Source organism: Mycteria americana, chromosome 2 (assembly GCF_035582795.1).
Source record: "Mycteria americana isolate JAX WOST 10 ecotype Jacksonville Zoo and Gardens chromosome 2, USCA_MyAme_1.0, whole genome shotgun sequence".
Taxonomy (NCBI): Eukaryota; Metazoa; Chordata; class Aves; order Ciconiiformes; family Ciconiidae; genus Mycteria; species Mycteria americana.
Genome location: NC_134366.1, coordinates 118,660,861 through 118,688,851, shown reverse-complemented (window position 1 = coordinate 118,688,851; position 27,991 = coordinate 118,660,861). Strand labels below are relative to the sequence as shown.

Genomic DNA, 27,991 nt, shown 5'->3' with positions numbered 1-27,991 from the left:
CCGCCCGCCGGGGCGGGGGGTCCCGGGGCGCGCTGCCGGCGGCGGGGGGAGGGTCCTGGCGCCTGACGGTGCCCCGAGGCGGGGCGATGCGAGGCCGCGCCGCCGCCTCCGCGCTGCCTGCGGCCGAGGGGGGAGCAGCGGGCCGAGGCGCGCGGTCGCTGCTGCCGCCGCCGCCTCCGGAGCAGCGAGAGCCGCCGGCGGAGCGGGGGGTGCCCGGCCCGCGGCGCCGTCCGGTGAGCCAGCCGCCGGCGGAGCGGGGGGGCGCGGAGGGAGAGGGGCGGGCGGAGGCGCCGGCGGGATGGAGCCGGTGGTCGGGGAGGAGGAGGCGGCGGCGGCGGTGCCGCGGCTGCTTCTTTGTGGAAGGAAAGTTTCGGTGCGGCTTGGCGCAGCCTCCCCGCTGCCTGCCTGCCGGAGGAGGAGGAGGAGGAGGAGGCCGGGCCCCCCGCCGCCGGGAGGGGCGGCCTTCGGCGGCGCTCCCCGTGCGGGGCCCCGCCTGCCCCGGGCCGCTTCGGCAGGGGGGTGCGCTCCCTGTCACCGGCCTCCCCGGCCGCTGGCAGTGCCATCTTTGGGGCCGGGGCCTCCCGGGAGGCGGCGGGGAGCCTCGGCGGGGAGGGGGAGCCGAGCGCGGGTTGGTCGGCCGGAGGGGTTTTTTGGGTCTTTTCCGCCCCGGGGGTGAGCCCGCCGCTGCGGGAGAGCGATGCTGAGCCGGGCTGGGGGGGGGGGCCGGGGCGGGCTGCGGGAGCGGAGGGGCGGCGGGCAGGGGTCGTGCTCTGGGGGGGACGGGGGAGATGCCTTATAAAAGTTTCGGGACGCGGCGGTCGGTGAAACGAAAATGCAGGGGTGGGGGGAGCCTGGGGAAGGGGTACGGACGCGGTCAGCCCGTGCTCGTGGAAATGGCATCGCTCCGGCTCCGCTCCTCAGGAGCCTTTTATACAACAGCCCAGCACGGCCCGTTGTCGACACGCTGCGGTGCGGTGTTAGAACACGCCCGGATCGCTCGTCTAGCCAGGCATCGTGCCTGCCTTGGCTTCTGCGCCTGGCCCACCGGAGTGCAACCCCCGATGGGGTTGGCTTTGGACCGCCTCTACTTTAAGGGAAACTTTCTTCGCAGTGGGGCGCAGGGAGAGTAAGCGGTGACCCCCTTCTGAGGGGAAAGCTCCCGCGTTCTCCCTGCGTGCCCCCGGGTGTTGCGGGGAGGGTCCCTCCCAATCCTGCATGGGTAGAGATGGCGGTGCGCCCAACGCGGGGAGATTCAGAAGCATTTAATAAGCATTGTAAGAAAGACTAATCTGACACAGGCTTTAAATGCCCAGATTGTGCCATATTTACACGTTGGCTTGTTTTTCTACTTTTTTATGTTTGGATATTGCTAATTGAGAGTGTTGGGTTTTTAGTTCATAAAGCAGAAAAACATTTCTAGATACCGAAAGAAAGAAATCCAGTGCCCCATTAACTTTTTTTTTCCCCCTCTTACAAGAACAATACAGGCTCATTGTAAGCTTGCCCAAACATGGGCTGCCTTTTATTATATATTGGTACGGTGCCTAGTGCAACAGGGTCCTCTTTTGACTGGGTTCGCATGCTAAGCACAAGAACTCACTGGCACACTGCTAATCATGCTGTATTTGTAACAAATACCACCTGCCGAGAAGCTGGGATTTCACAAAGGGAGAAAGGTGGAATGCTTTGAACAAACCCGGCTCTGTCTGTTTGAAGTAGCAGATGCTCGTCTCCGGTTCACTTCAGTCACTTGCGTAGCTCTTGAAAGCACATCGTTCAAAGTCTCCCGTACTTTTTTTTTAATTGTTGGTCTCTGTATTTTTTTTTTTAAAAAAGAAGTTAACAACTTTAGGATTGAATTAAAAGCGTATGTGACATCTAACTGTCGGTATGAAAACAACTGTCTGTCTACATTAAAGGACACGGCAACTTACCTTCCACATCGTAAAACGGTGCTGTATGGCTTTGGTCCTAGACACCTATGCCTACCTTTAGCCTGAGGAGATACTACATGAAACCTGTCTGCTTTATGCATTTATAGAATTAGGTCTTTATTGGTGGGTTTTCTCTTCTGAGGCATTTTTTTATCGTCACTGCTTATAGGCTATCATATTTGATATTGCAAACTCGAGATTGTTCACCTTAAGTTTATTGCAGTTTTAATCCAAAGGTGCAATAGCAGAAAGCTTCAAATAAACAAGTTAGCTGGGGGAGGAGGGGTTGGGTTTGTTGCAAAGCACCCCTATTTGACGTGGGTTTTTTTTTTTTTTTCCTTCCCCCCCAAAATATTAATCCTTATTGAAGGAGTTGCAAGGGGGAAGGGAGGTAGGATTTAACTTGTGTTCCAATAGCCTTTTCAGTTGCTGGTTTTTATTTCAGTGCTGGTTGAAGTACTTGTGAAAATTGCTCACCTGCAGGAAACATGAGGTCGCAGTACGTCACGGCGCCCACAGTCACTCTCCTTCTGTTCCTGCTGTGGATCCAGTCATCAACAGGCTGCAATAAGGCGCTCTGTGCCAGCGACGTCAGTAAATGTCTGATACAGGTACGGGTCGTGTTTGCTTTATTTGCTTTTAAGCGTTTAAGAAACAGTTCTGAAGCTGTAACTTGAAAAGATCCAGTGATAAAAATAACTGGTATTTTATGTTAAATAGTGGGGTTTTTTTTAAAGAAGTTAATTACAGTCTCCTGCACATGTAAATTCAGATTAACAACTGTTTTATACGTAAGTGCATGTGTATTTGGGCATGTTTCTTTTTTTAATGGAAACATTTTCAAGTCAAGGATTATGATTGCTGGGTTATTGTTAGAAGCCGCTACCAGTGACGTTGTTAGTTTTCAGTCTCTCCTTTATTAGTGATATTATGAACAAGCAGCAATTTAAAACAGACATTTTATTAGAAAGGTTTCTGTGGGCAACAATTGCTTTTTTTAAAAGATATCTGCAATACCAGCAGTTCAAATGTGCTTACAATGTTTCCATATCTGTTTGAGATGTTCACCTTATCTGTTCCCCTTAACTTGCAATCTGTCCACTTTCTTAACTCACCCAGCCCAGGCAGAGGGTCAGTAGTTGATGCCTGATGCTCTCCTGATGCTCTCCACTGTACAGGTTTGTACAGTCAATGAAAAGATGCCTAAAAACTCACACGAGAGAACTAACACGAGTAGGGACCTAACTTGTCTTAGGGTCCTGAGGTCCATTTGGAAAAGCTTTTTGATCAGGAGGGACCTATGGCTACTAATGGTAATGAGCAAGCTCTGAAAGCATGCACGTCTACCTTAGAAAAACCAACAAACCCAAAAAAACCCAAACAAAAACGCACTTCAAGTTGAACTTGTAGGCAATGGATGTTAAACTCAAATGCAGCTGCTGCATTTGACTCACTGTAATGTCCACACAGTGAAAGAAACGGGCTGAGACCAGGTTGCTCTTCTTATAGCAGGAGTTAAGAGGCATGGAGCGCAGCAGAATGAAAGCGCCTTTTGTAGCAGAATTGCAGGCAGTTCTGGTATCTACCAAGTCTTTATTTACTGATGGTGTATTAAGCATGCTTTTTGACTTCACATTGGAAAAAAAGGAGCCATTATGTGGTCAGAATAGAATAGAATAGACTATTTAAGTTGGAAGTGACCTGCAACAATCATCTAGTCCAACTGCCTGACCACTTCATGGCTGACCAAAAGTTAAAGCATGTTGTTAAGGGCATTGTCCAAATGCCTCTTAAAAGCTGACAGGCTTGGGGCATCGACCACCTCTCTAGGAAGCCTGTTCCAGTGTTTGACCACCCTCTCAGTAAAGGAATGTTTCCTATGTCCATCCTGAACCTCCCCTGGTGCAGCTTTGAACCATTCCCATGCATCCTATCACTGGGTACCAGGGAGAAGAGATCAGCACCTCCCTCTCCATGTGCCCTCCTCAGGAAGCTGTAGACAGCAATGAGGTCACCCCTCAGCATCCTCTTCTCCAAACCAGACAAGCCCAAAGTCCTCAGCCGCTGCTCACAGGACATGCCTTCCAGCCCTTTTGCCAGCTTTGTTGCCCTCCTCTGGACTCATTCAAGGACCTTCACATCCTTCTAAAATTGTGGGGTCAGTTGCAGCTTCTTTAAAAGAAAACATTTCTTACTGCCTCTTTGTAGATGGGAAATGCAAAAGCAGAGAGCACAAATATAATATGCTGATAATGTGCTAGTATGTTTACTGTAAATGTATGATCACAGTCTGAAAAGTGATGCAGAAGTGGCGTGAGGCATTTCCATGTTTACTGCATTTCATTGACTTCCGTATAAAATTTGCCTGCTTTACAAATAAAAATACCTGCCAGATTCTTGAATCCATCCTGTGGAATGAAGACTGACTGTAGGCTGAACTGTCTTCTTTCTGGCTTCTGCACTGCCATTGCTTTAAAAAAAAATAAAAAGGAAAAAAAAAAATAAATTGCTCTTGCTTCTAACTCAGCTGTGGTCTGTAGATTTGTTAAATATGGGAGCAAGCAAGAGGCTTTTGACTTTTACATTTTCAAAGACAATGTCTGTTTTTGCTGCTACTTTGGGCATTGTGCACTGTGACAAACTGATGCACTTAAAAGTTCCTTTTGCATTTTTTCATGTCACCTCTGGGCTTGAAACCTTTAAAAAGTAAGATGCCAGTTGTGGCACTGGATGTACGAGGCACTTAAATAGTAAGCACAGTGGTACAGATATGTCGATACATATTCAGGAGAAAGCGGTTGGTCCAGATGAATGGGGATGAAGGGAAAAACAGGGAAGATTTATTGTCTCCTTTTCCTCTACCCCTAAGGGAGTCCACCATCCATAAAAGTACAGACATCTCCCTCCCACTTACCTTTTATCAGAGTCAAGCTTGAGACACCCAGCATTTAAACTTTGGTTTTACGAGCTAGTCTGAATAGAGTGGAGCTGATGCTACTGGAGTCCTTCCTCGGCTGGGAGTAAGACGGCTGAGGTTCAGTGCTGCGTGGAGGTGGCTCACACGACTGTGCTTTACTTGGGTTATGTTGGCATGTCTGTAGTGACACAGCCCTCTGCATGCAAAGAGACCCCTGTACTGCTTTACTTGTTGTAGGTGTGTTCTCTCTTTACTTTGTACAGGTGATGTGAAATCCCTTTTTAAAGCGTTTCCCTGAAATCGAAATTGGATGCAATTCTCCGAGACCTTAAAGTAACCCAGGCCATGTGAATTGCGTACAACTAGGGGGAATGCCGCTGTTCATTTTCATGGTCTGGCTGCTCTCTTCCTGCGAACAGGCCTGACATACCAGTCAGTATTCATTCTTTATAGAAGAGCAGATCAGGTCAGACTAGTCTTATTGTGGATATGAAGACTCCTAAAGCTTTGACTTAAAGCAATTGTCATCTTTCTTCTTGGCTTTTTTTAAAATTTAAATCTTCAGCACTGTTGTGGCAGAAGCGCTGCACTGCTCTGTGAAGTGCATGTTATTTCTTGGGTAGGCATACAAGTAGAGTATATCCATGTATTTTTTTACCCCTCCAAACTCTTCCTTCTGGAGAAATCTGACCTTAAAAATAAATTACTGTGTTGAGTGAGTTTGCTTGACTATTGCATGACATTTTTCCCTAACCTATTTTTATAACTGTTCTAGTTTGACAAAATCTGTGGCTTGAAACCAAGATAATGTCGCTCGGAGACAACTGGGGGAGCAAACAGAATGTGAATGTTTGTCATCTGCATCTGTGTGCAGAAAGTGAGGCAGCCTGTCTTAGAGACATAACGAGACAAAAGACCTACTCTCTCAAAAAGCATACAGTTAACATAAATATTTTTGCCAGCATGGCTAGAAGTCAGTACAGTCATTGCTGCCACTCCTTAGGAGCTGCTCTGCTTAAGGGTGGTCCCTACATAAATATTTATTTTGTTAGCTCCAGAACAGAGCGTGAGATCAACAACTCGCATGCATTCAGCTTTCCTTTTACATCTTGAGGCTCTAGCTTCATTGGTGCTCTCGTAGTCCACTTCTTATTTTTCTGTAAGCAAAGACTTGCAAGAAAACAGCTTCAGGCATCTCTCCATAAGCTTAGCCTCTGCAAAAAAACTTTGTGGCTTCCTGCAGTTGTTGAAGGAGTTGTGGATAAGACTTGGCAGTGTAGGCAGAGTGGGACCACAAAATTAGTTCCGTTGAAGGCTTTGGATGTAGCGCCTTCCCATGTCCCTGGGATTGGGGCGTTGAAGTCAGTAACTGACTGTTACCTTGCTTTTCAGGTAGACCACCAAGCCCTGGTTGCACACGATGTGTGTATTGCAGTATTTATTCTAGCACATCTGTTGTTGACTTGGACGCATGGGTTGTTTTGATGTTTCCATGTGTGGAGGAGATGAGAAGGCCAGTTACGCTCGCTGGGCGGAGCGGAGGCGTATATTGTGTCCTCGCAACATGGAGGAAATCCTTGAGGGCAGAAACCTCTAGGATGGGACGTTCCCACAATTGTTCATAGCAAACGGGTTTGAGGCGAGTCCCAGGCTGGCTCTTGCGATGCAGAGCTACTTGCAGTAGTCAGGCTTCGGTGGTACGTCGTGTTGTGCTGGAAGCCGAGCTTTGCTGTCTCATCTGCAACAGCTCTTTAAGCTACTGCTGTATTTAGGAGACAGACGGTGCTATAGTTCAGGCATGGATTGCAGATCTTTCAGAGGGGCTGTTTTCTGGAGAATGCAGAGTTTTCTCTTCCGAACGCTACATGCCTGCAGTCACCGTGGCTGGTGCGGTATCATTCAGATTAAAATCTCTCTTCATCTTTGTCTTCACCTCCTGTTAATCTTGTGTACAAACTTGTCAGCTTGAAAGGATTTCCAAGACTTTTTAGCCCTGTGGTATGATATAAACACCACTCCTTAACTTTAGGGCTTAGGCATCTAAAAATTACTTTTAGTGTGTATGTTGTAACTGTAGTACGTAACGCAGTTGGGTTAACAAAACAGTTCTGGCTGGTTTGCTTCCAGGAGATTTTCTGTTATTAAACTGTTCTAGGAAAAAACATTAGCTCTTCTTCTTTCATTCCCCCTTCCAGTTTGCAAAGATGTTGCCAATGCCTTCAGGTCCTGTTTTTCACTGCACTGAGAAAATAGTCTCTGTCATTTCGAGAAAGTTTTGAAAAAATGCAGATGTTAAATACTTTATAAAAATCTTAGTTGCTCTCTGGAGCAGCAGTATCGTTATTGTACAAATGTGCCTGCTTCCTATTTAATGCTGTATTTTTAGACTGAGAGGCTTATTTCTTGCTTAGCAAAATACATTCTCCGATGCACCTTCAGTAGTTCAGCTTGGGAAGTTGCCAAGTTGACTTATGAGTAATATTTTCTTCCACTGACGCCTCACCACCCCCAGCTATCAACAAGGAACGTTTCTCATTCTGCCTCACTTCACCCACGTCTCATGTAAGCATTCTTTTAAAAAGATGTATCCTGTACAAGTATCCAGTGTGGATGAGTCAGGCAGAAGGACTCAAGAGTGGTTAAGGAAACCACGTACGTGCAAACACATATATAGAAAAGCATACAGTTATTGCCCTGAAGAGACAGATGAACTCTGAGAAGGGGGGAGCTGGAGAACTGTGCAGAAGACTGATCAGGTTGCTCTTTCTTCCCTCCTCCCCCTCCAAGCTAAAAAAAAAAAAAAAAAAGGTAAACAATAAAAATAGAAAATAAAATTAAAAATTACTCTGCTCATAAGCCCTTCCTATAAAAAGAAAGTTGTTAAAATACTGGTAGGTATAGTGATGCTATCCCAAGCTAGTGCTTACACATATCAAAGCTAAGCAGAAGTTTTTTTATTACGTTGCAAATGTATAATTTAAGGTTACATTTAATTCAGTGAGAATACTCTTCTTGGACTCACACAGTGCAATCTATAAAACCAAAACAACTTAAATTTAGTGAATTTTCTGGCTTTGATTCATACGTTACATTTAATAGTTTACAGAGAATTGCCTCCTCCCACATACTGGCTTGTTGGTGTTGCAATGTCTTTAATAAGTATAACATTGTTTCTCCAGTTTTACTGTTCAAGAACAAACATATAGGATATTTTTAATGCTAATATGTATTAATATTATTCTCTGGCCATGGTAGAGGTATTTTACTGATGGTTGTTTTTAAAGGTGTTTTATTCAGGCTTTTTATTCTCAAGGCTGACACAATCTGTTTATCAAATGGTAGGATAGATATTTTAGAAATGTGTCATTCATTCACATAAGTCATCTTTCTAAGTTTGTGGTGTCTTCTCTTGTGGAAAAAATTGTATATTTTATTTATGAGCCTGTTTTTCATCTTTCACTTTGAAACAGCATAGTAGTAGGTGACATTAATAAACTTTGAGGATGAAAAAGTAAAAAATCTTGGTAGTTTTCCACTCTGTAAATAAAAATTCAAGACTTACTAAGGCTGCATATTGCAAAAATGCATGTAGAGCCAGAGTTCACGCTCGATCACTCAGCAGGGCAAGCAGTTCACGTTAAACTGTGCAGGCTACAGCATTTCTCAGCATTACGTAGAACATGCAGTAGTTCGTGAATTTTGTTTCTTTGCTGGCTTCAAGAAGATTTGTGATCTGGGATGAAGTGAATGAAAAAATAACAGATCAATGCATTTATACTGCATTAATACATCGTAGCATGTCTGCAGCAGGTTTGGGGGTTGGTTCAGGTTTTGTCCGGAACTGGGAGCCCTGCAGCTTCATTCGCTGTATTCTCAAGCCCTGTCCCCAGCCGGATCTCACTCTGGCCTCGCCCTCTGAAATGCCTTCTTCGGTCTTCTGTGGGCACACATGAGTTGGTGCAAGAGGGGGGTGATCCCTGTGCAGCTCAACAGGCTGCGGACATTTGCAGTTGCCAGTGTTGTAGAATGAAGAGAGAACAGGGGTCGTACGCGATCGGGTGCATCTCTGCGCCTTGCCTTGCCTAGCAAATGCACTCCTGACGTTTGGTGTAAAAGTGCCTCCTTTCTTCCCTACCTGATGCTTCTTAACAATAGCAGGCAAAGAATTACTTAAAGTGGAGTTTTGCCCCCTCGGCTTCTTCCCAAGGTGCTGCAAAAAGACATTGCAGGTGGTGATTGTGTCTGCCTGTCAGGAGAGGTATCCTTGACCCAGCTGTGGTTACCTAGGGTGGAGCCTTGAGTGGTGACTCCAGGTTGGGGGAATTTCATGCCAAACCACCTTCTTGCCCTTCCCTCCTGTCCACGTGTGTCTCCCGACCACGCTGCGGTGTGTCCCTCCCCTGCCTCTGGAGAACGGGATCAAAGAGTGGGGATGGACATCATCTTCTCCCTGGTGCAGTGCGTAGCAGAGATTTGCCGATGGCTTTTCCAGTAAAGCTGGGGGTGGGAGGGATCCTGTGGTCAGTGTTTCCAGTAACGGGATTTTATTTTCTCACCAGTTGTGCGTAACGTGATAGTTAGACAGACGTCATCAAAACCAAATTCTTAGACAGGACAACCAAATGTGACTTCTTGACTGTCCACGTTTTACGCTACGGCGTAATTCAAGCCTGTATATTATCAGCATGTAGCCATGGTCTTTAGGCTGAACTGGAATTACTAGTACAGATTTGAGATAGAGGGAAGGAGACCACCTCGGTTTTAGATTTCCTTCATCCCTGTAGGCTATTTCAATGCTTTGAGGTCCACAAGTGTAGTGTCTTCAGTAGGACTGCTAAACCAGCACCTTCAGGTTTAGGTAACATGAGGATAAAGGTTTGTCTTCTTGCTTCCACGCCTTTTCCGTTTTTCTAGCTTAATAACATTTAAAGAAAAATGCATGTGCATCCATTTCACCTTCTAGAGGCTCCAGGAGTGCTGGAAGTATCCCAAGGTGTCGACTAGGGGGGGAGGAGGGAGAGGGTTGTTTTCATAATAGCAAAAATGAATCAGCTGGACCTGGGGGGGGGCGGGGGGGGGAAATAATCTGGTCACTAATATTGCAAATGGGGAGCAATGTGTAACAAGCATTCAGAGATGCACAAAATCCTGTGGTCAGACAACTTAACCAAGTAAGTTCCTTTTAGAATCCACGAATAGGTGTGATGGTAGGCATCATGTATCTTCTTGAGTATGCACATGCTGCTTATAGTAGCTTCCTTTTTTAACTAAATTATAATGTATGCGCACTATTTATATATAAAGAAACCTTCTTTGAATTTCCTGTTGTGATGGGAAAAACATTCAATGAACTTGTAGATTCAGGCATACATAGAAGTGCACACACCTTTCCCATGAATAGGATTTATTTTCTCTTTTAAATGCTGACTTCGGATTTGTCTTTAGAATTTCACCTTTTAAAAAAAAAAAAAAAAAAAACTTGCAAAAGATCCTTTTGTAAACTAAGATTGGTTCTTTGGCTGGAACTGTTTTACCACTTACTCACTGTATTAGTGTACTAAGCTTTTTTAATGCCGTAATTTGAGCTGTGGCTTGAAGAAGAATTGCTATGCCATGTTAGCATTTTACATCTGGGGTTGCTGTGGTGTAATGAGTTTCTGTTGTTTTCAGGAGCTGTGTCAGTGCCGCCCTGGGGAAGGGAACTGTTCCTGCTGTAAGGAGTGCATGCTCTGCCTGGGCACACTTTGGGATGAGTGCTGTGACTGTGTTGGTAAGTTTGCATTTCTTTGGGATTTTCTTCTTTTTTTAAATTGCTTCCTCCTGCCACATGCTGAGCTCACAGTCTTATAATAGAAGTAAAACATCAGGACAGAATCTGTGCTTTAAACATCTTACAGCTCATTCTGCGGGTACTGAATAAATTACTGTGGGGAACCCAACGTTTGAAGGCTGTGTCTGCTCTATGGAGTGGGGGGTGGTGGTAGTCCAGATTTTGCTTGGTTAATGTCATTGTAACTGACTCTTAATTTTGTCTCTAAAACATAACTCCTTTTTGAATTGTCATGCTGAGGAAACTATGCAGCACCTGCTTCATGGGGTTGGATGCTGTATGGAGGTTTCTAACTGTAGAGTGGATTGACAGATACTGCACAGGGACAATTTTAGGTTTGACTTCCTTTGTGAGTCCTTGGGACTGGTAGTAAATGAGCATGGCCCATCGTTTTCATTGTTCTTTTATTTGCAAAAAGACCTCTTTGTGGAGGGTAAGAAAGAGGCATACAAGTTTTTACTGTAGGATTAGGTTACAGTCTTAACAAGAACAGCATTAGTACTAACAGGTAGTGTTCAGAGTTTCCAGATCTCTGCAAGTGAATGGTGCCCCTGCTTAAGAAGGATATATTCTAGTTCCGTCTCTTGTTTTAAATGTATTGAAAGCTTCAGCCTCCTGTGGTTGCTGTAAGTCTCTCTGTGCTGCCATTCAAAATCCACCTGGCTTCCATGAAAGGGATGCGTCTTGAGTGTTGTACCTGCTCTCAGCTTCTCTGGCTGGGTGGGTCTTCTCTGAATTCATGAAGACGATTAACTTCAAAATGCTTCTTTTCAGTGCAGTCCATTGCTTCTCCTGTTCCATCATGATGTGAATATGCTTTCTGACATCCTGCTTTTTGCTTGGTTCTGGCTAGCTTACCTTTGCTTTACTGTCTTTCAGTAAGCAGTGGAGTGGCATGGTCCTGCGCATGTATGATTCTTCCCATTGGCATAAAGTATTTTCAGCCCCTGCACCTGTGGAGGATATAAATTTAGAAATAGGCCTTGGAGTTTGTTTTTCCTATTTGATCTGAAATCTTTCAGTGGGCTTCTTGAAAAGTGTGTGTGGGGGAAATATATATATCCTTTTTTCCCCCATCCCTTTTGCCCTTCCAGTGTCTTCTTGATTTTTGTAATGTAATACTAAAGTGTGCTGTTGTCACATTCAGTCATAGGGGTGGGGAATAGGATAGTAGGTTATTTCCCTAGTTCAGAACCATTATCTGCTGTAGAAAGCAAGGCTTAGTGTGCTGATCTCCTCTAGGGAGAGGAAGAAACTACCTCTTGGGATAGTGAAGAAAGAGCTGAGTCCACACACAGGTTTTTTTTTTTCTGAATCTGCAGATTACTCGCTGTTCTGCTGCTCTTTCCCATCGTGTTATGCAGGACTGAAGTTAACGAAGTTTTAGGTTCAGTTTCCCAGTACTGAGTAAACTAAAACATCTCCTGATGGTCCTGCAGGTGCCTCAGACGTTGTTGGTTGTATGGTATGGTCCTATTCTTCTTCTCTTCAGTGTAGGGTCATCCTTTCTGTAGCCTTATTCAAATGAGGGAGCAGGAGTGCATGCCATACCCAGCTTCCTAGAGACAGTTCTTTGCTGATACTTGAGCTGATATTTAAGTCTCTTTATAAGCTGATCACGTCTAATGTAAAAGCAGATAGGTTGTCATGTCTTTCAGGTCATTTCTGTTCTGAGGTGTCAGGAATTACCCCCTACCTTCCAGCATTAATTTTACTTGTGGTCAGTTGTTGTCCTGTGTTTTGTGTGGATCTTCTCTCCCTTCTCTGACAGGGACAAAGACACTAGAGGAGGGAGAACAACAACAAGTTCCTCTGGGTTTTTTTTTAAGCTTTGTGGGTTAAGCTCTTCTAGTCCCTCATGGAAAGGCTTGTCTGCTTCCATCATTTCAGTAGCCCATTTCTGCATCTTCTCATCCAAGAAAGATGGATTGGGACTGTGTACAACTCTGTGGGCTGGCTAAAATCTCCATGTAAGAACTGTGATGCTGGAAGGGAACTTGGATTTTCAGTAACAATATGTAGTGAGAGATTTGTAAGAGGAGGGCACAAAAGAAGGAAAAATACTTAAATTGAAAGGATTATCGTATGGCTTGTTGCAGTTGAATATATTTGTGTTTCTTTCAGTTGCAGGAGACCTAGCTCTAGCATAATGGCATAGTTACATTTTAAATTCTGGTTATCAAATTTTGTCTTAAGTCATTGGCTTCCAAAGCGGTAACATAGACATGTTTGTTCCTTACCAGTTGCTCTTAAGTTAAGCTTTCTTATTTTTGCTGTAACCAAAGCTAATGTATTACAAAAACTAGTATAAAATTATAATTACTATAATTAAAATACTTTTAAAAAAATAGTAAGAGGGAAAGATCTTTGTGGAACGAGCAGTTATCCATTAAACTATGAGCAATGGTTTCTCAGTGCCATCTTAAGATAGTATTTTCGTACTGGATTGATATGCACACACACTGTCCACATTCTGCAATAATTTGATAAACAATCTTGATGTTATTTTTTTCCTTTGTGTCCTTCTTATCAGTTAAATTTATTTTCTGAATCCAGCCTGACGGAGGGGCCCTCTAGAAAGGCTCACTGGTTTCCATTTCACAGTATTAATAGAATAACATCAATTAAAGTGTACGTCTCTTGATGTATGTGTACGAAACTCTTACCTGGCTTGATATCTTCCTAATTAAATTTTAGGTGGGCATCCTTTATTACAATTGTATGGTGAATATTCCAAGTGCTTACTAAAAGGTGATAATTCAGTGATAGAAATTTTTGATTAAAACAGTGAGTCCAGGAACATCTGTGAAGAACAAACCTAGTTGAGAGGAGTAGGAAAATAACTGTTTACAGTAGGAAGTTTGCGTAAGTGGAACTATTTTTTTAGTGTGAACTGATGTTCTTTGGAGGAGAGGCTTCCCCCCCCCCCCCGACCTAATACTTGGCTCACCTTTTTTATAGGAGCAGACTATCTCGTGTTGTTCTATTATGAAATGCTGGTAATGCTAACCACTTGCTTAAGATTTGCCAGATCTCATGCTAATCATCATGGTTAACTTCACTCCGTTTTGTTCATTATGGAAATTCATCTACTTAGACTGAAAAGATTGTGGGTTTTGTAAGGCTCTAGTTAAACACAATTTCTGAAGCTGGATTTCTAATGTATCTGCAGGGCAGGAGATGCTTCTCTGGTTGTGTGGGGCAGGTAGACTTTGAACATTTATGTCCCATATTGCTTTGATACTTTAAGGATTGGTGTGCTTGGCAGCTCTTAGCTGTCTAAAACTGTGTCTGTGAAACTACCCAAAATGATGTACATGAGGAAAATGGATTTGTCTCTCTCTTGCCAGGTGACTTCTAATAGTGTTTTATGGCTTCTGATATGCAGATACAACTTTTCTTTTTAATCTTGGTTGTTTCAATGTTCAGATTAAATCAAGATCCCCTTCAGTTTCATTGCTAGTAATAAATGTTAGTGTTTAAATGGATAATGAAAAACTGGCACCTGCATTACGCATCACAAAAATATTTCATAGGAAGTGGCAAAGAGGAAAAAGATTACAAGGTTTCAAAAAAGGTACCACAAAAGGCCTTGAAAAATAAGGAGGAGGTAACTTGGAAATAAGCATTTTGCCTGTAGTGACCCCTCCAACTGAGTAGCAAAACAAGGTTCATCTCAGCTGTCTCTGTGCAGGTAAAGTAATTCAGACTCTTGCTCCCTCCTAATAGTGATCTTTGCATCTCTGGCAGACAACTAAAAAGATCTAGTGCACTGCTGCAGCGGATGAGATCAAGTACTTGAATTGTGATCACAAGTTTCATGTACCTCAGGACTTGTCAAGATACTATCTTTGTTCTCTCGTAAGCTTTCATTCCAGATTTATGCTAGTATCGATTATACTGTGCTTTGTCTTTTTTGCAGGGGAAACAAACCTTTCATTGAACTCTTCATATTCTAAACTGTAATGCTAGCATAAAAAGGGAAGCAAAGTGCTGTTTAGATGAGGTTTTTCTTTTCACTTGGATCTCACAAGTCACAGGTGTGTTTTGTGGAAGTTTGCAGAGATCTGAAACCTGCTGTTAGGGAAAGCTCGTCCTGCTGTATTTGGTGGCACTTCTGCTGTTGAGCTCACAGTGGGATATATATGAAAGGGCTCTGTTCTGCTTAGCAAATAAAGCAATTTTAATTTTCTAAATATTCCCGCCTGTTTCAAGGAGAAGAGTTTAGGGAGTTCCATGTAACTTACTGTTTCATTCCCCTGCAGGTATGTGCAATCCTCGCAATTACAGTGACACCCCTCCAACATCCAAGAGCACTGTCGAGGAGTTGCATGAACCAATTCCTTCCCTTTTCCGGGCGCTGACAGAAGGGGATACTCAGCTGAACTGGAATATCGTTTCCTTCCCTGTGGCAGAAGAACTGTCGCACCACGAGAACCTTGTTTCCTTTTTAGAAACAGTGAACCAGCCACAGCATCAGAACGTCTCTGTTCCAAGCAACAATGTCCACACACCTTACTCTAGTGACAAAGGTAATGAGTACAGTGTCTTAAATTCTTAGCATTTCCTCTCGTCTCTTCCAGAAAGCTTCTCAGTGTATCTTCTGTGCTTGTGTCTGCTCGCTTCTTCTTTTCCCATTAAAAGGTCTGAAAAGTTCAGTCTAATTTTGAGCATAACATAACAAAAGGAGTGAGGCAAAAGTATTGAGGAACATGGAAGATGGTGTTAAAGTGTCCAATGATCTTAGGAGATGCTGAACCACATGAGTTTGTTATCTCTATAATTCCTCCTGTGGCATGCTTCATGTTATTTCATGTGCACTGGCACGGTATGTTCTTTGACTTCGAAGCAGTTACCTGTAGCTTAGGAGACAGGACAGACCAAAAACTGAATCCAAATCAGGTATCAGTGCAGAGGTAGGCAACTGAAACGCATGGCTTCAGAGGTTTGAGAAGGCCATGTGCTATAAACCATTGTATCTGGAGTAGACATTTATTTCTTCATCTGAGCTGGCATAACTTGAACTCTTTAGAAGGATGGTTTGTAGGAAATCCAGGATTAATAGTAAATCTGAGTAAGATTAGCAAGATCGCTCTTTATGTTGAGGAGGGATATGTGACAGACAATCTTAAAAATAAGCAATTTGGGGGTGGGGGTTCAACTTACGGACTCATTCCTCTTATTTTATATCAAGTTTTTTTATATTTTAACCTTAAGTTTAGAGGACAGACTTCAGAATACTGTTTGTTGGGGGGGGGGGGGGGGGTGGTGATGATGAAGTTGGAGGTAGTGACAACAGTGGTATAAGAAAAATACTCTCTGCTTCTTGGTTTCCATACTAAACCTGAAATACTTCTCCCTGCAAATCATTACATCAGACTTAAAAGAATCTCATAAACAGTTCATAGTGAAGTTGCTGCTTAACAGGGAAAAAAGGGCATCTGATTTGTTTTATTAGTGTAATTAATGCTTTGCTTCCTTCCCAACACACACTTTAAATATTCGTAACCCCATATGTTGCTGTTGTGATGGCTCTTTTATCTTATCAATGAAAGATAGCCTAATTGATGGACATGCTGTGTTTCCATACCACTGTAAACCTTTGACCTAGTTACGTTTCTGAGTAGGACTGCTGTTGATTAAATGGGACCATGATGGCAACTTTTCTAATTTCCTTTGGTTAAAGCACGTTAGAAAAATAAATTAATTCCAGAACTGGGAAACCAGATGGTCAGAAAGCATCTCATTCATATTTCTTTGACGTTATTAAAACACTCGCTTGCCATTATGAGGAAGATGCAGAAAACCATGTTAAATGGCAAGCCACAAAAAGCCCTGTGTGCAAACACTACAGTATTTAAAGATGTAAATTATACTTGGGGAAAAAAAAATTATGCTTGGAACAATCTTGAATATATCCCACTGTACTTAGGTACTGCAGCCCAGATGGCTGTTCCCTGACAGTCCTTTACTACCATACCAACAGGATGGGCTAATGATAGTTTTGGATTAAACTTGGAATTTGCATTGCATCTCAAGGGTGTGGAGGAGTTTTGAGTTTAGCAACACAGACAAATACATAACACTGCAATTTTTTCTTGGTCAAAAGTCTCCTTCATTTCATTTACTAAGAACATATTCGAGATTAGTTTGAGAGAGTTTTCACTGCAATGATGACAGTCCAAAAACAACAGTTATATTTGGAAATAGTTACCAAATGCCACTGGTTTTCGGGCTTCAGTAGACGTTTAGAACAGAAATAAATGTTAGAGCTGTTCTTGTAATCATTGGCTGTGCCTCCTCCATCTTAGTGATCAGTGAAGAACAGGAAAAGGTAGAAAATGGCTTTCAACATCCTGAACTTTAAGTATCTAGATACGTAAACCTGTTGAGGAGTCTGTCATTTCTTGGTCACAGTGTAGGTAACTTCGTGGTGCTCTGCTTTTTCAGAGGCCATATTAAAGTTTGCTTATAAAAACATGGATGATTTGAGCAGTGAGAACAGGAGAAGGTGGAAAGAAAAGTTGGCTGCTGGCCTTGGTTAGTTGATATTTGTTATGGTGGAATTGAGGACAACTGGGGAATTGCACCTCTTGTGCTGGATGTTGTGTGACCCATGGGGCAGCGTTGTTTTTAATTTTTTTTTTTTTATGAGTTCATTGAGGGTGCAGTAACCCAAAGGTGGAGGGGTAGTAGATCAAGGGCCAAAGAGCCTAGGGAGCATGGGCACAGAGAGGGAGCCCAGGACGTTTCTGGAGTCTGATGGCTTCTGCCCATGCAAAGTTCTGTCACACAATCGAGTCACTGTGGTTTAACAAGCTAGCACGTGTTAGAAGAACCACTGTAGCAGAGGGTGGGTCTGTGCGTGTGTATGTGTGCGTGCTCAGTTGCAGTAAATACAAGCATAGCCTGCAGCGGAAGAAACTGAAGACCATCTCTTTACCCCTTCCCTCTCCCCAAACATGCTGCTAGGCTTAAGGGCTGATCTTGCAAACAGAGATGTCCTTAAGGTGACTCGCTAAGCAGTTGCCTTCAAAGCCGTGACGTTGAGGGATTCGAAAGAATATTCCTGTGAGCAGGAACACAGATGCTTTATGTTTTCTTTACAGTGCTGTGCCTCCTCCATTTTGTGGTTCTTCTGTGGCTCCTTGCATGCTTCACTCCAGCATGGTGTGCTGGCAGCAGCCTGTTGCGTTGCCTGTAAAGGGAGAGGGGCTAATGAGAGGTAGATTTTGGTAAGGGGACAGTAGTCTCAGTGCTGTCTTCTGAAATACATCTCAAAATTTGGAAAGGCTCTGCCTACAAATACCCCTTGTCATGTCACGTAACACAGTTCTGATTTTAATTTCAACACGCGTTCCTGCAGGGATCGCCGTTAAGCTGGTCCAGGGTGCCAGACTTGCTCGATGCAGTTCTGGATGAGTGCCAGGAAAAGCAGCACCAGCCACGGGAACCCGCGAGCTTTGTGCCTGAGTGGCGTGAAGCCACCGGCCCCGGGAGGGCGGCCGTAGATCCGGGAGGAGGTGGGGTGTGATGGGATATAAAGCATTCCTTTCTCGCCCCAGCCTGCTGCGAACCCAGCCGCCAGACCTTGAACTTCCCTGTTACTATCTTAATGAGTGTCTTCCCTTTCCTCCTACGAATTGACTTTTAACATTTTAGCTGCCAAAGTATGCGTGCGCTGCCAAAGCTGCTGTAGTTTTTTGTATCGGCTTTTGAGTGCTACTTCAGAGAGGATTGTGATTATTAATCTAGAGCTACATTTATACGTTATTCTTTTTGCCTTACTTTTAGCTGATACCCTCAGAGCTCTGAACTGCGAGTTCAGATTATTTAAATAAGCTTAATTGTTTCAGATGATGACAGGATGTTGGCGAGAGAGAGAGGGGAACTAGATAATCTTTTGGCAACTGATGAAACAAAATCTGTGTTGTAGTTAAGGGTTTCTGACTTACAGTGCTTGGTGACACAGGGGATGGTGTCTGCTCTGCGCTTCTGCTCCCCTCCAGTGCCAGACAGGTAGAAGAGAGCTAGAAATCCAGTAAGGTGGCATCTACCTCCATAGGTACTCTAGGAAGACTTTTTTTAAAAAAATGTTTCTTTTTGTAAGTTCTGATTAGCATAAAATGATATGGCTGCTGGATGGACACCTTTTTAAAGTACTTTTAGAGCTACCAATAAACAGACCAGCAGACAACTGAACTTACATAGCACCTTTAACTTCAAAGGTGGTATACAGGGAATTGTCATTAACTGGGAAAGTTTTTTCACCTTGTAGATAGGCATTTTTCCTTCACTTACAAGAATTGAATTGTTTTATCTTCTCCGAGTTGCTAAATTCCTCTGTAGTGCACCAATACAGATCTTACTTGCAGCACAGACAGTGTCATAGCAAAGCCTGATGTAAACGTGAGTCCATTTCGTCTGGTCATTTTGAATTTAGACTTAATTGTTGTTTCTCCTACACAACCTTCGTTCAGTATGAATTGGAGCGGGAAAAAAAGGTGAGAAGCTCATGTTCTGGAAAAAAAAGAATGCTGCTTCATCATTCTCCCTCCCTGCACCTGTAGTCTGTAGTCCTTACTGTGTGAAAATTGGCAAAATGCAAATGAAGGAGTTGTTACTGCACTAAGTAATATCCTTTTTATCTACACTGAGGGAGCCAAGTGATGACTATGTAATTAGGTTTGTGGAACAATTTAAATACTCTCCCGGATCCCAACTGAGCCTGTAGCTATGTATTTTTTTTTTCCCCTGTGTAACTCTGTTTCTGCAGCCTATAAAGAGGGATTTAATGCTTGATGCGAGGAACTCTCCTGCTTTCAGTAATTCAGCATCTACATGGGCACACAGATGCTGCTGAGGAGGGGACCAGGAGTGTCCCATGACGAACAAAGTGCACCGTGGCCAATCTGACTCATTTGGACCTGGCAAGTCTCTGAGCGAGCAAGACTTCAGAAACGGTTTGGAGCGTGTCCTCCAGCTGCTTACGAGAGCTACTGGGAACGAGCCAGGTCTACTGCTGGCTCTGGACTGCCGTGTACAGTCTGTCCTCTCCCCTTTGCAGCATTTTTGGACTGGTCCTCTAGGACCTAATCCTGTTGGCTTGTGTGCAGGTGGAAATAAACTTTCTTCTCCACGCTCCAGTCAATCAAGATTAATGTCCTTTGTTGTTGCTGCCACCTTAATAAGGTTGAGGTCTGGCTTTGGTTCCTGTTTTGGTCCTGGGAAAGTGGTCGAGGAGACCAGTCTCTCCAGTCTCACAAGGCCCGACTGCTGTCATCTGGTTCTGCCAGAGTTATGGGTCTGGCGCTGCCCATCTTCCAGCCTCCTTCCCCCTGGAGATATCTTCACTCGTGCACAAGTGCACCTCAGTGCTACTGCTGAAGAAAGGCTTATGTGCCTCCAGCCAGGGCATGATGCACAGAGGGAACGTGCCAGGCTGAGTGGGTCCTCATGGGGCGGGAGCCACTTTGGGCATTTCAGTCCTTTGAGGAGATGGTGCTTGAAAAGAGGGCCAAGCAGAAGTTGTCTTCGTAGTGAAGAGCTACGTGGTGCCTCTGTGTGGGTCAGAACTACCATAGGGATTCTCAGCAGTGCATTAAAAACTGGATGCTGCTGCTCTGAAAACAGAAAAAAGAACAGCTGGGAGTAGCCATCCTCTGCTACGAGGAAGAGTAAAAGGGGAAGGACAGCCTTTGGGTAGACCAAGGCTGGACAGGGAGCCCTGCTGTCGGAGGAATAGCAGAGGTGAGACTGCTGGGAGGGGGTGCCAGTAAGAGCCGCTATCTGCTTTATACATCCTGCTGCTGGAGGAGGACCAGAGCTTGGTTTTCTAGGGATGGTACTGTCAGTTGTGCCTATCTGCTGCTGTACATGTGCTCTGCTCTTTGTGTTACAGCCTACTTTTCCACAGGCTGTGCCTGTGTCCTGAGCCACCAACATAGTGCATACGTTGGTTGGATTCCACCGAGCAGCAGACAGGAACTTCAGGCATAGGTAGTTCAGTGTCATTCATCTTTGCATCCTAGAAATCATACGCTCTTCTTCCACAAGAGGTTTATTTCAAGTTTCAGCAGGCATAAGCTGATGAATTGGGCTTCTCCAGAACTTCTGAACTGGTACTATCACAGATGAGGCTAACACGAAGGTGAACGCAGGCATCCCCTAACACAGACGGGACTGGTCATTCTCTGGTGTGAAGACAGGCTGCAAATGCTAGGAGCAGCTAACCCACCTCAGAGTGTGCACAACCTTCCTGACAGTCTTTCCTGACCTACTGGCTTTCCTTTGCACGCTGCAAGTGGGAGTGCAGTGATCAACATTATAGCAGTTAGCACTTCAGGCCACCCTTTGGAGAGGACTCTGCTTTCTTTAAAGGGTTGTTCACTACTATCTAGGGAGAGCCGTGAGTCATTTTGCCTTCTCAAGCTGATCTGGAGACTGGGTCAGTCAGGTGCAGATCACATCTCAAAGGCTGATTTTGCAGCAAGAAATCTTTCTGGATTAGCCAGGATTACCTGGTTTGGGGCAGAGGCTGCGTGCCTCCAGCTGACACCTTCTAAGACTGACCTTACTTATGGCATTTAAAGTCAAACTTGAGAAGAAAACTACTAAAAAGAGATCAGTGGAGCGAACTGGGATTAAGCAAGAAGGTATGAGGAGTATGAATACTTCTTAGAGAGGGTTCTGTAAGGTTCCTGTGCTTGCACACCAGCACTGAACTGGATGACTGATGGGACACTGGTGCTTAGAACTCATGATGAACATTGCCTGGAGACTCATCTCTACTTTTTCACACCCTACTCTTCCACTGAAAATCTCCTGGGAGGAGTGAGGGGGACAGATACCTGGGAGTGCCTGGGCCTCCTAAGATTGGAGGGTGTATGCTCCTTCTTGGGACCCAGGCAACCTTAGTTTTTTGTTGCTGGTGATGAAATGTTGTCAAGTCCTTGTGTGTTCTCTGTAACAAGATGGAGCTGCTGTGTGGCACCTTGCTAGATTCTTGCTTATGAGGCTGTGGTGGCTGCATCTCCCTACCGCTTTTCAGCTTTGGCTGAGCACTTCAGGTGTATACCTGGGTGGTCACTCTTTGCTCATGCTACCATAGCATGCACTTCTGTTTTCCTCTTTTCACCTCTGTGAATAAAGTATCCTTACTGAAGCTGTAGGTACGTTGGTTGGTTTGAGGCAGAGGTCTTTTTCTCTGAGAACTCTTCCTCTGGTTGCTGTGCCTCAGGCTTTATTATAAAGAGTCATAGAAATAGAATTGCCAAGAATGGGACTGGACTTCCACAGCCACAGTGTATTTTGTTGACATTCCCAGCAGTACATCAGGTTCTCCAAGATTTCTTGGACAACTGCAGCTTTACTCACAGCACAGCTTTCCTGGGAGCAGAAAACTGCTTCAGCTATGGGTCTGCACTTCCTCCCCAAGATCCGTATTGCCTGTTGCACTGTATATGGTGTCTGCAAGAAGTGTACGTCAGTTCAGAGCCTGAACAAGGCTGTTAATTCTCTCTTGCTTTCAGTGGGCTGGCAGCATGTCCTGTGACCCTTTTGCATCTGTTTACGTAGTAGTAAAATAGTTTGACAGTGATCAGGGTTCCCTCATACGTGTTTTGACAAATGATAATTCTTAAAAGGGTAGGCATGGTTTCTGGATGTCAAGGAGGAGGACGTGTCCACAGAAAAGCTGGCAGGTACATTGTGCTCTCCTCTGTGTTGTGCTGTTCCTTGCCACACGCCCACAGAGATCATCTGTTGTTGGTGCTGGGGAAACTGACTGCATAGATCTGACAGCTTGTAGGGTGACGGAGACCCTTGCTGGCCTCAACTCACCTTTGGACCTCACCTTAGGAGCTTGCCATGAGATACGCATACTACTGAGGTTGCTAATCTATGGGACACCAGTGTTTTGAAGGGGAGTTCTGGTGCACTTCAGCCTCCCAAGACTTACTCACAGATAAGAGACTGAATAAACGCTATGGTTAACAACTACACTGCTCCAAGAGTCCTTTGGTTACTCCATACTCCATAATCATTCAAAAAAAACCCCACTGTCTCGATTTACCATTTATGTTTGGATTACATTTTTCTAATTCACTTTGGAATGTAGGTCAGTATGTTTCTCCTGGATCCACACACCATAAGCAGTAATAGGCTAGAAAGCCCCTTGACATCTCCCGCTGACAAATCTGTCTGATGTGTGCAAGTGAGACATTTGTGTTTGCAGACAGCTTTCGGTTGTGTTTTCCCCAAAGTGTGCCAAGTTACTTTGGGGGTAAACGTGATGCAATCAAGATCCTTTGGAGGATGAACAAAGTTACAGTGTAGTCACCCTGTCAGCACAGAAGAAAGTTGGTAGAATCTGTTAGCTTGGAGAATTGGAAGTAGACCAGGGAGGGATGTTTTTGTTTTATAGTTGTGGTGAATGCCTCAGCTCCAGTTTGAGGTTGCAACACCAAACTTCATGGCATTTCAAGTAATTGCATGGATGTTAGAAGAATAAAGTCGATGCTTAGGCAGAAGGGGTTTCTTAATCTTAGTAGTAAAGCTGGTGGAGTTGCTATAAAAAGAAGAAAAAAGTGTGCAGTTTCAAGTTGAGGAAAACAGGATTCTCTAGCTCTGTGATTTAATGTAGTTTAAGAATATTGTTGAGTTGTGGGGGGAGACGAAATGTTTACACTTAAATAAGTGGGCTTTGGTGCTTTTTAGAAAACTTCTCTAAAACTGAACCTTTTAATGATAGCATATAGTAACTGCTGGCAACTGTGAAAGTGGTATCTTGGTGATAAAGGTATTACCTTCAGAGGACACGTGCTTGTTTCTTATTTTGGCATAGCCCGTGCTTACACTTTAAAAAGTATCCCTCATAACCGTGGGACACCAAAAAAGCCCAACAAAACCATTCTTGCCTGTGACTATAAAAATAAATTAATCTAGAGGTAGAGCAGACAACAGGTTGAGTTGTAGACACTGAAAACTTGGAGTTGATAGATCTCACCTTGGGTCTCTGTCTCTTCTCTCTGCTTTCACTATCACCTGTTTTTTCTTTATGCCTCATAGTCATGATGATTTGCAATCCTACTTCAAAAGCTGCACATTTAATTAATTTTTAACTAACCTTTAAAAATATTTTAAGACCTTTTAAACCAAATTTTTTCCCCCTCTTGGTTTAGAACACATGTGTACTGTGGTGTATTTTGATGACTGCATGTCAATACATCAGTGCAAGATCTCTTGCGAGTCCATGGGAGCATCCAAATACCGATGGTTTCACAACGCCTGCTGTGAGTGTATTGGGCCAGAATGCATCGACTATGGCAGTAAAACTGTAAAATGTATGAACTGCATGTTTTGAAGCAGGAAAATTGTAATATAGCAATACTGACGCCAAAGTAATCTCTCTCAGTTAGAGATGGGGATTGCAAATACTGCATTTTGGTGGAGTGCCTACTGGTTGCAATTAAATGTACCTGGTTGAAAAAAGATGTATAAAATCTGAAAACTTTTTTCTTTTTTTTTTTTTAATTCATGTAAGCAAGGCTAACTAGTAGAAGTTTCAACACTATGTTTTAAGTTTATTTTTCTTTATTTCTGCTCGAATGGTACAGCCATGCTCATCCTCACCGTTCTGATTGTTTTCCTTTGATTTGAAAGTATTGACTATACTGGTTTTCAGAATGTAGTACTATATCTAGTAGTTTAGAGTAGGGAAACCTTAATAATATGGTAATGAGATTCCCATCATCTAAGTTCAACAAATAATTAAATGGCTGCTATGTTGGGGGGCAGGGGGTGTTCTTTAGGGGCTGGGTTTTTTTGATTTTAGTTTCTGGTTTTGTTTTTTTTTTTTTTACTTTATTACCTTCCAGCTTTTGAGCTTAGCCTTCTATTGTGAAAATGGTATTTGGGGAAAAAGAAAAATTCATGCTTTCTCTTCAAGGTCAATGCATGGGCTGTCATGGATAAAATCCTAACTTCTTAGAAGGGCTGCCCAACAAAACACTGTGTATGGGACACTTTTCTTCCAAGTTTCATTTGCCCTGCTCTCATAAGTACATTGGGGCCTGTGTTGCATAATTTATGTATTTCTTTAAAAAAATCTTTTCAGTCTCCTCTTCGATACCAAAATAAAGCTGTTAAGTGCAGTTGCATCTCCCTCCTTTTGCACTGTGCTCTAGGGTTGCTTACTCCCTGAATGTTCAGTCCAGTAAAGGAAACATGAAAGGTTATTATGGATTTAATGACTAAATGAATAAAGAAGACTGGAATGACATGAACTAGCAAGTGGTACAGGGTTACCAGTTGAGCAGTTGGCAATAGGCCTGTTCCCATTTAGTAGTTTGCTGTGAACATTTATTCCAAAATACAGGGTTTTTTCCCCATGAAATGTTGTCACTGAAGAAGGGAAGATGTGTCTGCAAAGGCAAAATTAGGATGTTCTGAGTTTAGAACATTTTGTCCATTTTTCTAAGTAAGAATTTTAATATGTTGACAGTTACGTAGCAGTTACTATGACCCAGTTAGGTCTCCACTAATAATGGTACTAAGTACAAGAATAAAGTGTATGAGTAGTTAATAATCAGCTTTTGGTATTTATAATGATGTGGGTTTTAACTTCTTTAATTTTTTTTTATGCATATATGCATATGCACACAAAAAAAGAATTTGACTATTCATGTTTCTCTCACTAACTTCAGTCTAGAGGAATTAAACTGTTTTCTAGTCGCACCTGTCTATCTGTACCATGTACAAATGAAAGCAGTCATTTTAAATTTATTTTGTTGAAAAGTTTGCCTGAATGGTTTTTTCTTTTTTTTTTCTCACGATACAGTTCTTCCAATACAATGAAATAATAATAATAAAAAAAACCTACTCTTGTGAAATGTTACTTTCTTCAGTCTCTTTTTCAGCTATAAAGAAGTACTTGAAAGATGAATGTTTATTGTTTTGAACTAGAGATTATCAAATACCTTCATACTTTAAACTTGCAATTAAGTAATAAAAAAATCATAGACGTGAATAGAAAAACTTAGCTTATCATGAAGGAGTTGCTCTTCCTATATTTGACAATTGACGTTATCTTTTCTTCTGCTTGAGTTTCTTAAAATGAATGGAGAGAAAGAATATGTTAAAGTAGCTCTGACTGTTTTTAGTTGAAGGGTGATGCATCATTGTTCTTGACCAAGACAGGAGACGTATAGTAAGCATTGCTACAGGTCATTAGCACGCTTCAGATTTTTGCAGTGTTAAATTATTGGAAACATTATAGTAGGGCAGAATCTTCTTGGGGGGGAAAAAACAGGGCTGGTGTTTCTGGTCAGGCACCTGCTGCCCCATGGATCTGTGACACCGTCTCCATTTATGTCACCAGAATTTCACTCTGCGCGTGAGGTCAAGTCAAGGCAACAGCAAGGGTGGGGAGCGGGAGGGAAGGGGGACTGGCCGAACAGATGTCCAGGAAACACTGTGGGGAACGGCACAAACATGTCAATACGGTTGTCGGTGTAATGGCCTGAGGGTAGGTAGTGAGGATGCACACTTTCTGGGGCTTGCCTTATTTTTTGTAATTCCTGATGCTGTCTAAAGTTTGCTGTAAGCGTTGTGTGTATGCAAATGTCATACAGCAACATCCAGTGTATTTTATTATGATGAGTGTTTTAAGAGGTATTTTAATAAAAAGACATTACTGGTTCATGTGTTTTGCTTTCTTATGATTTTCTCAGGGCAAATGTTACCAGGAAGCATAGTATAAAAGTTACTGATCTAGATGGACAGAATAATACAGAGAATTATTAAATCTTCAGCAGTTTTTTCCAAAACTAAGATTGTAGTTGCCTTTTAATTTTTTTCTCTACATAAATCAATAAAATAGAATTTTATTAACAGTCAAAATGTTCTTTCTGACAGAAATCTAATCATTTTGGAAGGTTGTTTATTTAGTCTTACTGCGTTTTGCAAGAAAAATAATAATTTATTTTGGGGGCTCTTATTTCACCTAGGTCTGGACACCAGCAAACCATCACCTACTTAAGTGTTTTAGAATACTTAAGACCATGCTTTAAAAACTTTTCTGACTAGGAATCTTCTCCAGGTAAAGCATCACTGTCCTTCAGGAGAGAATTGTACATCACTGAACTTACAGGGAAGCAAAAAAGGGAATGCATATAATAAGGAATTATACAAATCCCTAGTCTGTTGGGGTTCTGACTGAGAAGGGGTTGAAGGCCTTTTGTTATTCTTTGTCTAAAAGTAGAGAAGGTTTTTGTTTAGTTGCTTTGTTTTAGGGGTTTGGTTTTTTGTTGTTTTGTTTTGTTTCTCTCCACAGATACTTGTTGTTCCTAAATTTCAGAAGCATTGACACTGTGCAGAGAGAGTGAGTACAATGGCCATAGCATGACATTGCTTTCCTGTCATTTCTTAGGGTTCCTGGCTTGCTTTTAGTACATTTAATGGACTTCACATCTAGTACTTAACAAATGAATATAAGAACACCTGCTTGTATCTTTTTAACAATGTATCTATGGTCTCTCCAGTATCCATCCCAAAATTATGGCTGCTTTGATACCTGGCTCCCAAGCCTCCCATCCTGGTGGCTGGCTGGTCTGGCTTGGTGTTTGCTGGCGATGGCACACTGACACACACACTGGTCTCTCCAGCCACAGGCACCCAAGATGTGCAGACCCCTGTGACTCGTGGTCTCCTCTCCAGTGGCTGGCATTTACACCTCCACGCACACAGCACAGAGACCCCCTCAGCCAGGAGAAGAGTTTCATGAGAAGACAGGACAGGCTGTGGTGATGAGGTACCTGCAGGGCAGGGCCAGACAAGTGAACTGACTGGCAGCCTCTTTGCAGCTGACTGGCCCCTTTTATCTTCTTATCCCTCTTTTTGCCCATCTTTGTTCCTCCCCAAACAACCCTGATCCCTCCCTTTCCCTGCCTTTGGTCCTTCTGCTACAAATCCTGTAGTAAGTCTTGTGTGACCCCAAAATGCTCTTCCCCTACATCCCATAAGTCCCATACTCGTGTAGGCAGTAACACCACCTTTTTAGGTACTCCGGAGAGCTTCTCCCATAACTCTCAGTGATGGGTGTGACCCCTGGCCCAGGGGCTGATGGCAGTCATGGGACAGGCTTATTTCTCTGGGTACTATATTGAGGTTCCCCCGCCTGCTGTTGTGCCGCTGTGCCCCTTCATGCTCATGGAGAGGAGTGTTGATTGCATAACCTAACATTTTTGCTGATCATAATGTCTGTTGGGTTTTGCAAAAGAAATATTTGTACCAAGATTTGCCGTGTGCTCT

At 43.3% G+C, this 27,991-nt stretch overlaps 1 protein-coding gene across 3 annotated transcripts; it reads left to right on the top strand.

The window, feature by feature from the left end:
* The first annotated feature begins 65 nt into the window (after positions 1–65).
* On the top strand, positions 66–24,777 carry TWSG1 (twisted gastrulation BMP signaling modulator 1). 3 transcript variants are annotated; one of them, XM_075494377.1, is made up of 5 exons: positions 66–233; positions 2,418–2,545; positions 10,522–10,621; positions 14,947–15,213; positions 23,863–24,777. In XM_075494377.1, exons 2-5 carry the CDS (start codon positions 2,423–2,425, stop codon positions 24,042–24,044), a joined length of 672 nt encoding a protein of 223 aa, XP_075350492.1. In that variant the 5' UTR covers positions 66–233; positions 2,418–2,422; the 3' UTR covers positions 24,045–24,777. The 3 variants fall into 3 exon arrangements, with proteins under 3 accessions (XP_075350492.1, XP_075350490.1, XP_075350491.1); XM_075494375.1 differs by having other exon boundaries at positions 68–233; positions 2,380–2,545; XM_075494376.1 differs by lacking the exon at positions 66–233 and adding an exon at positions 1,764–1,788 and having other exon boundaries at positions 2,380–2,545.
* The last annotated feature ends 3,214 nt before the right edge of the window (positions 24,778–27,991 follow it).

Bases quoted from the DNA above. Each gene is read 5' to 3' on its own strand.
- TWSG1 (XM_075494377.1), top strand. From the start codon at position 2,423: ATGAGGTCGCAGTACGTCACGGCGCCCACAGTCACTCTCCTTCTGTTC. The intron at 2,546-10,521 runs GTACGGGTCGTG...TGTTGTTTTCAG, and splicing joins TCAGTAAATGTCTGATACAG to GAGCTGTGTCAGTGCCGCCC. The intron at 15,214-23,862 runs GTAATGAGTACA...CTCTTGGTTTAG, and splicing joins ACCTTACTCTAGTGACAAAG to AACACATGTGTACTGTGGTG.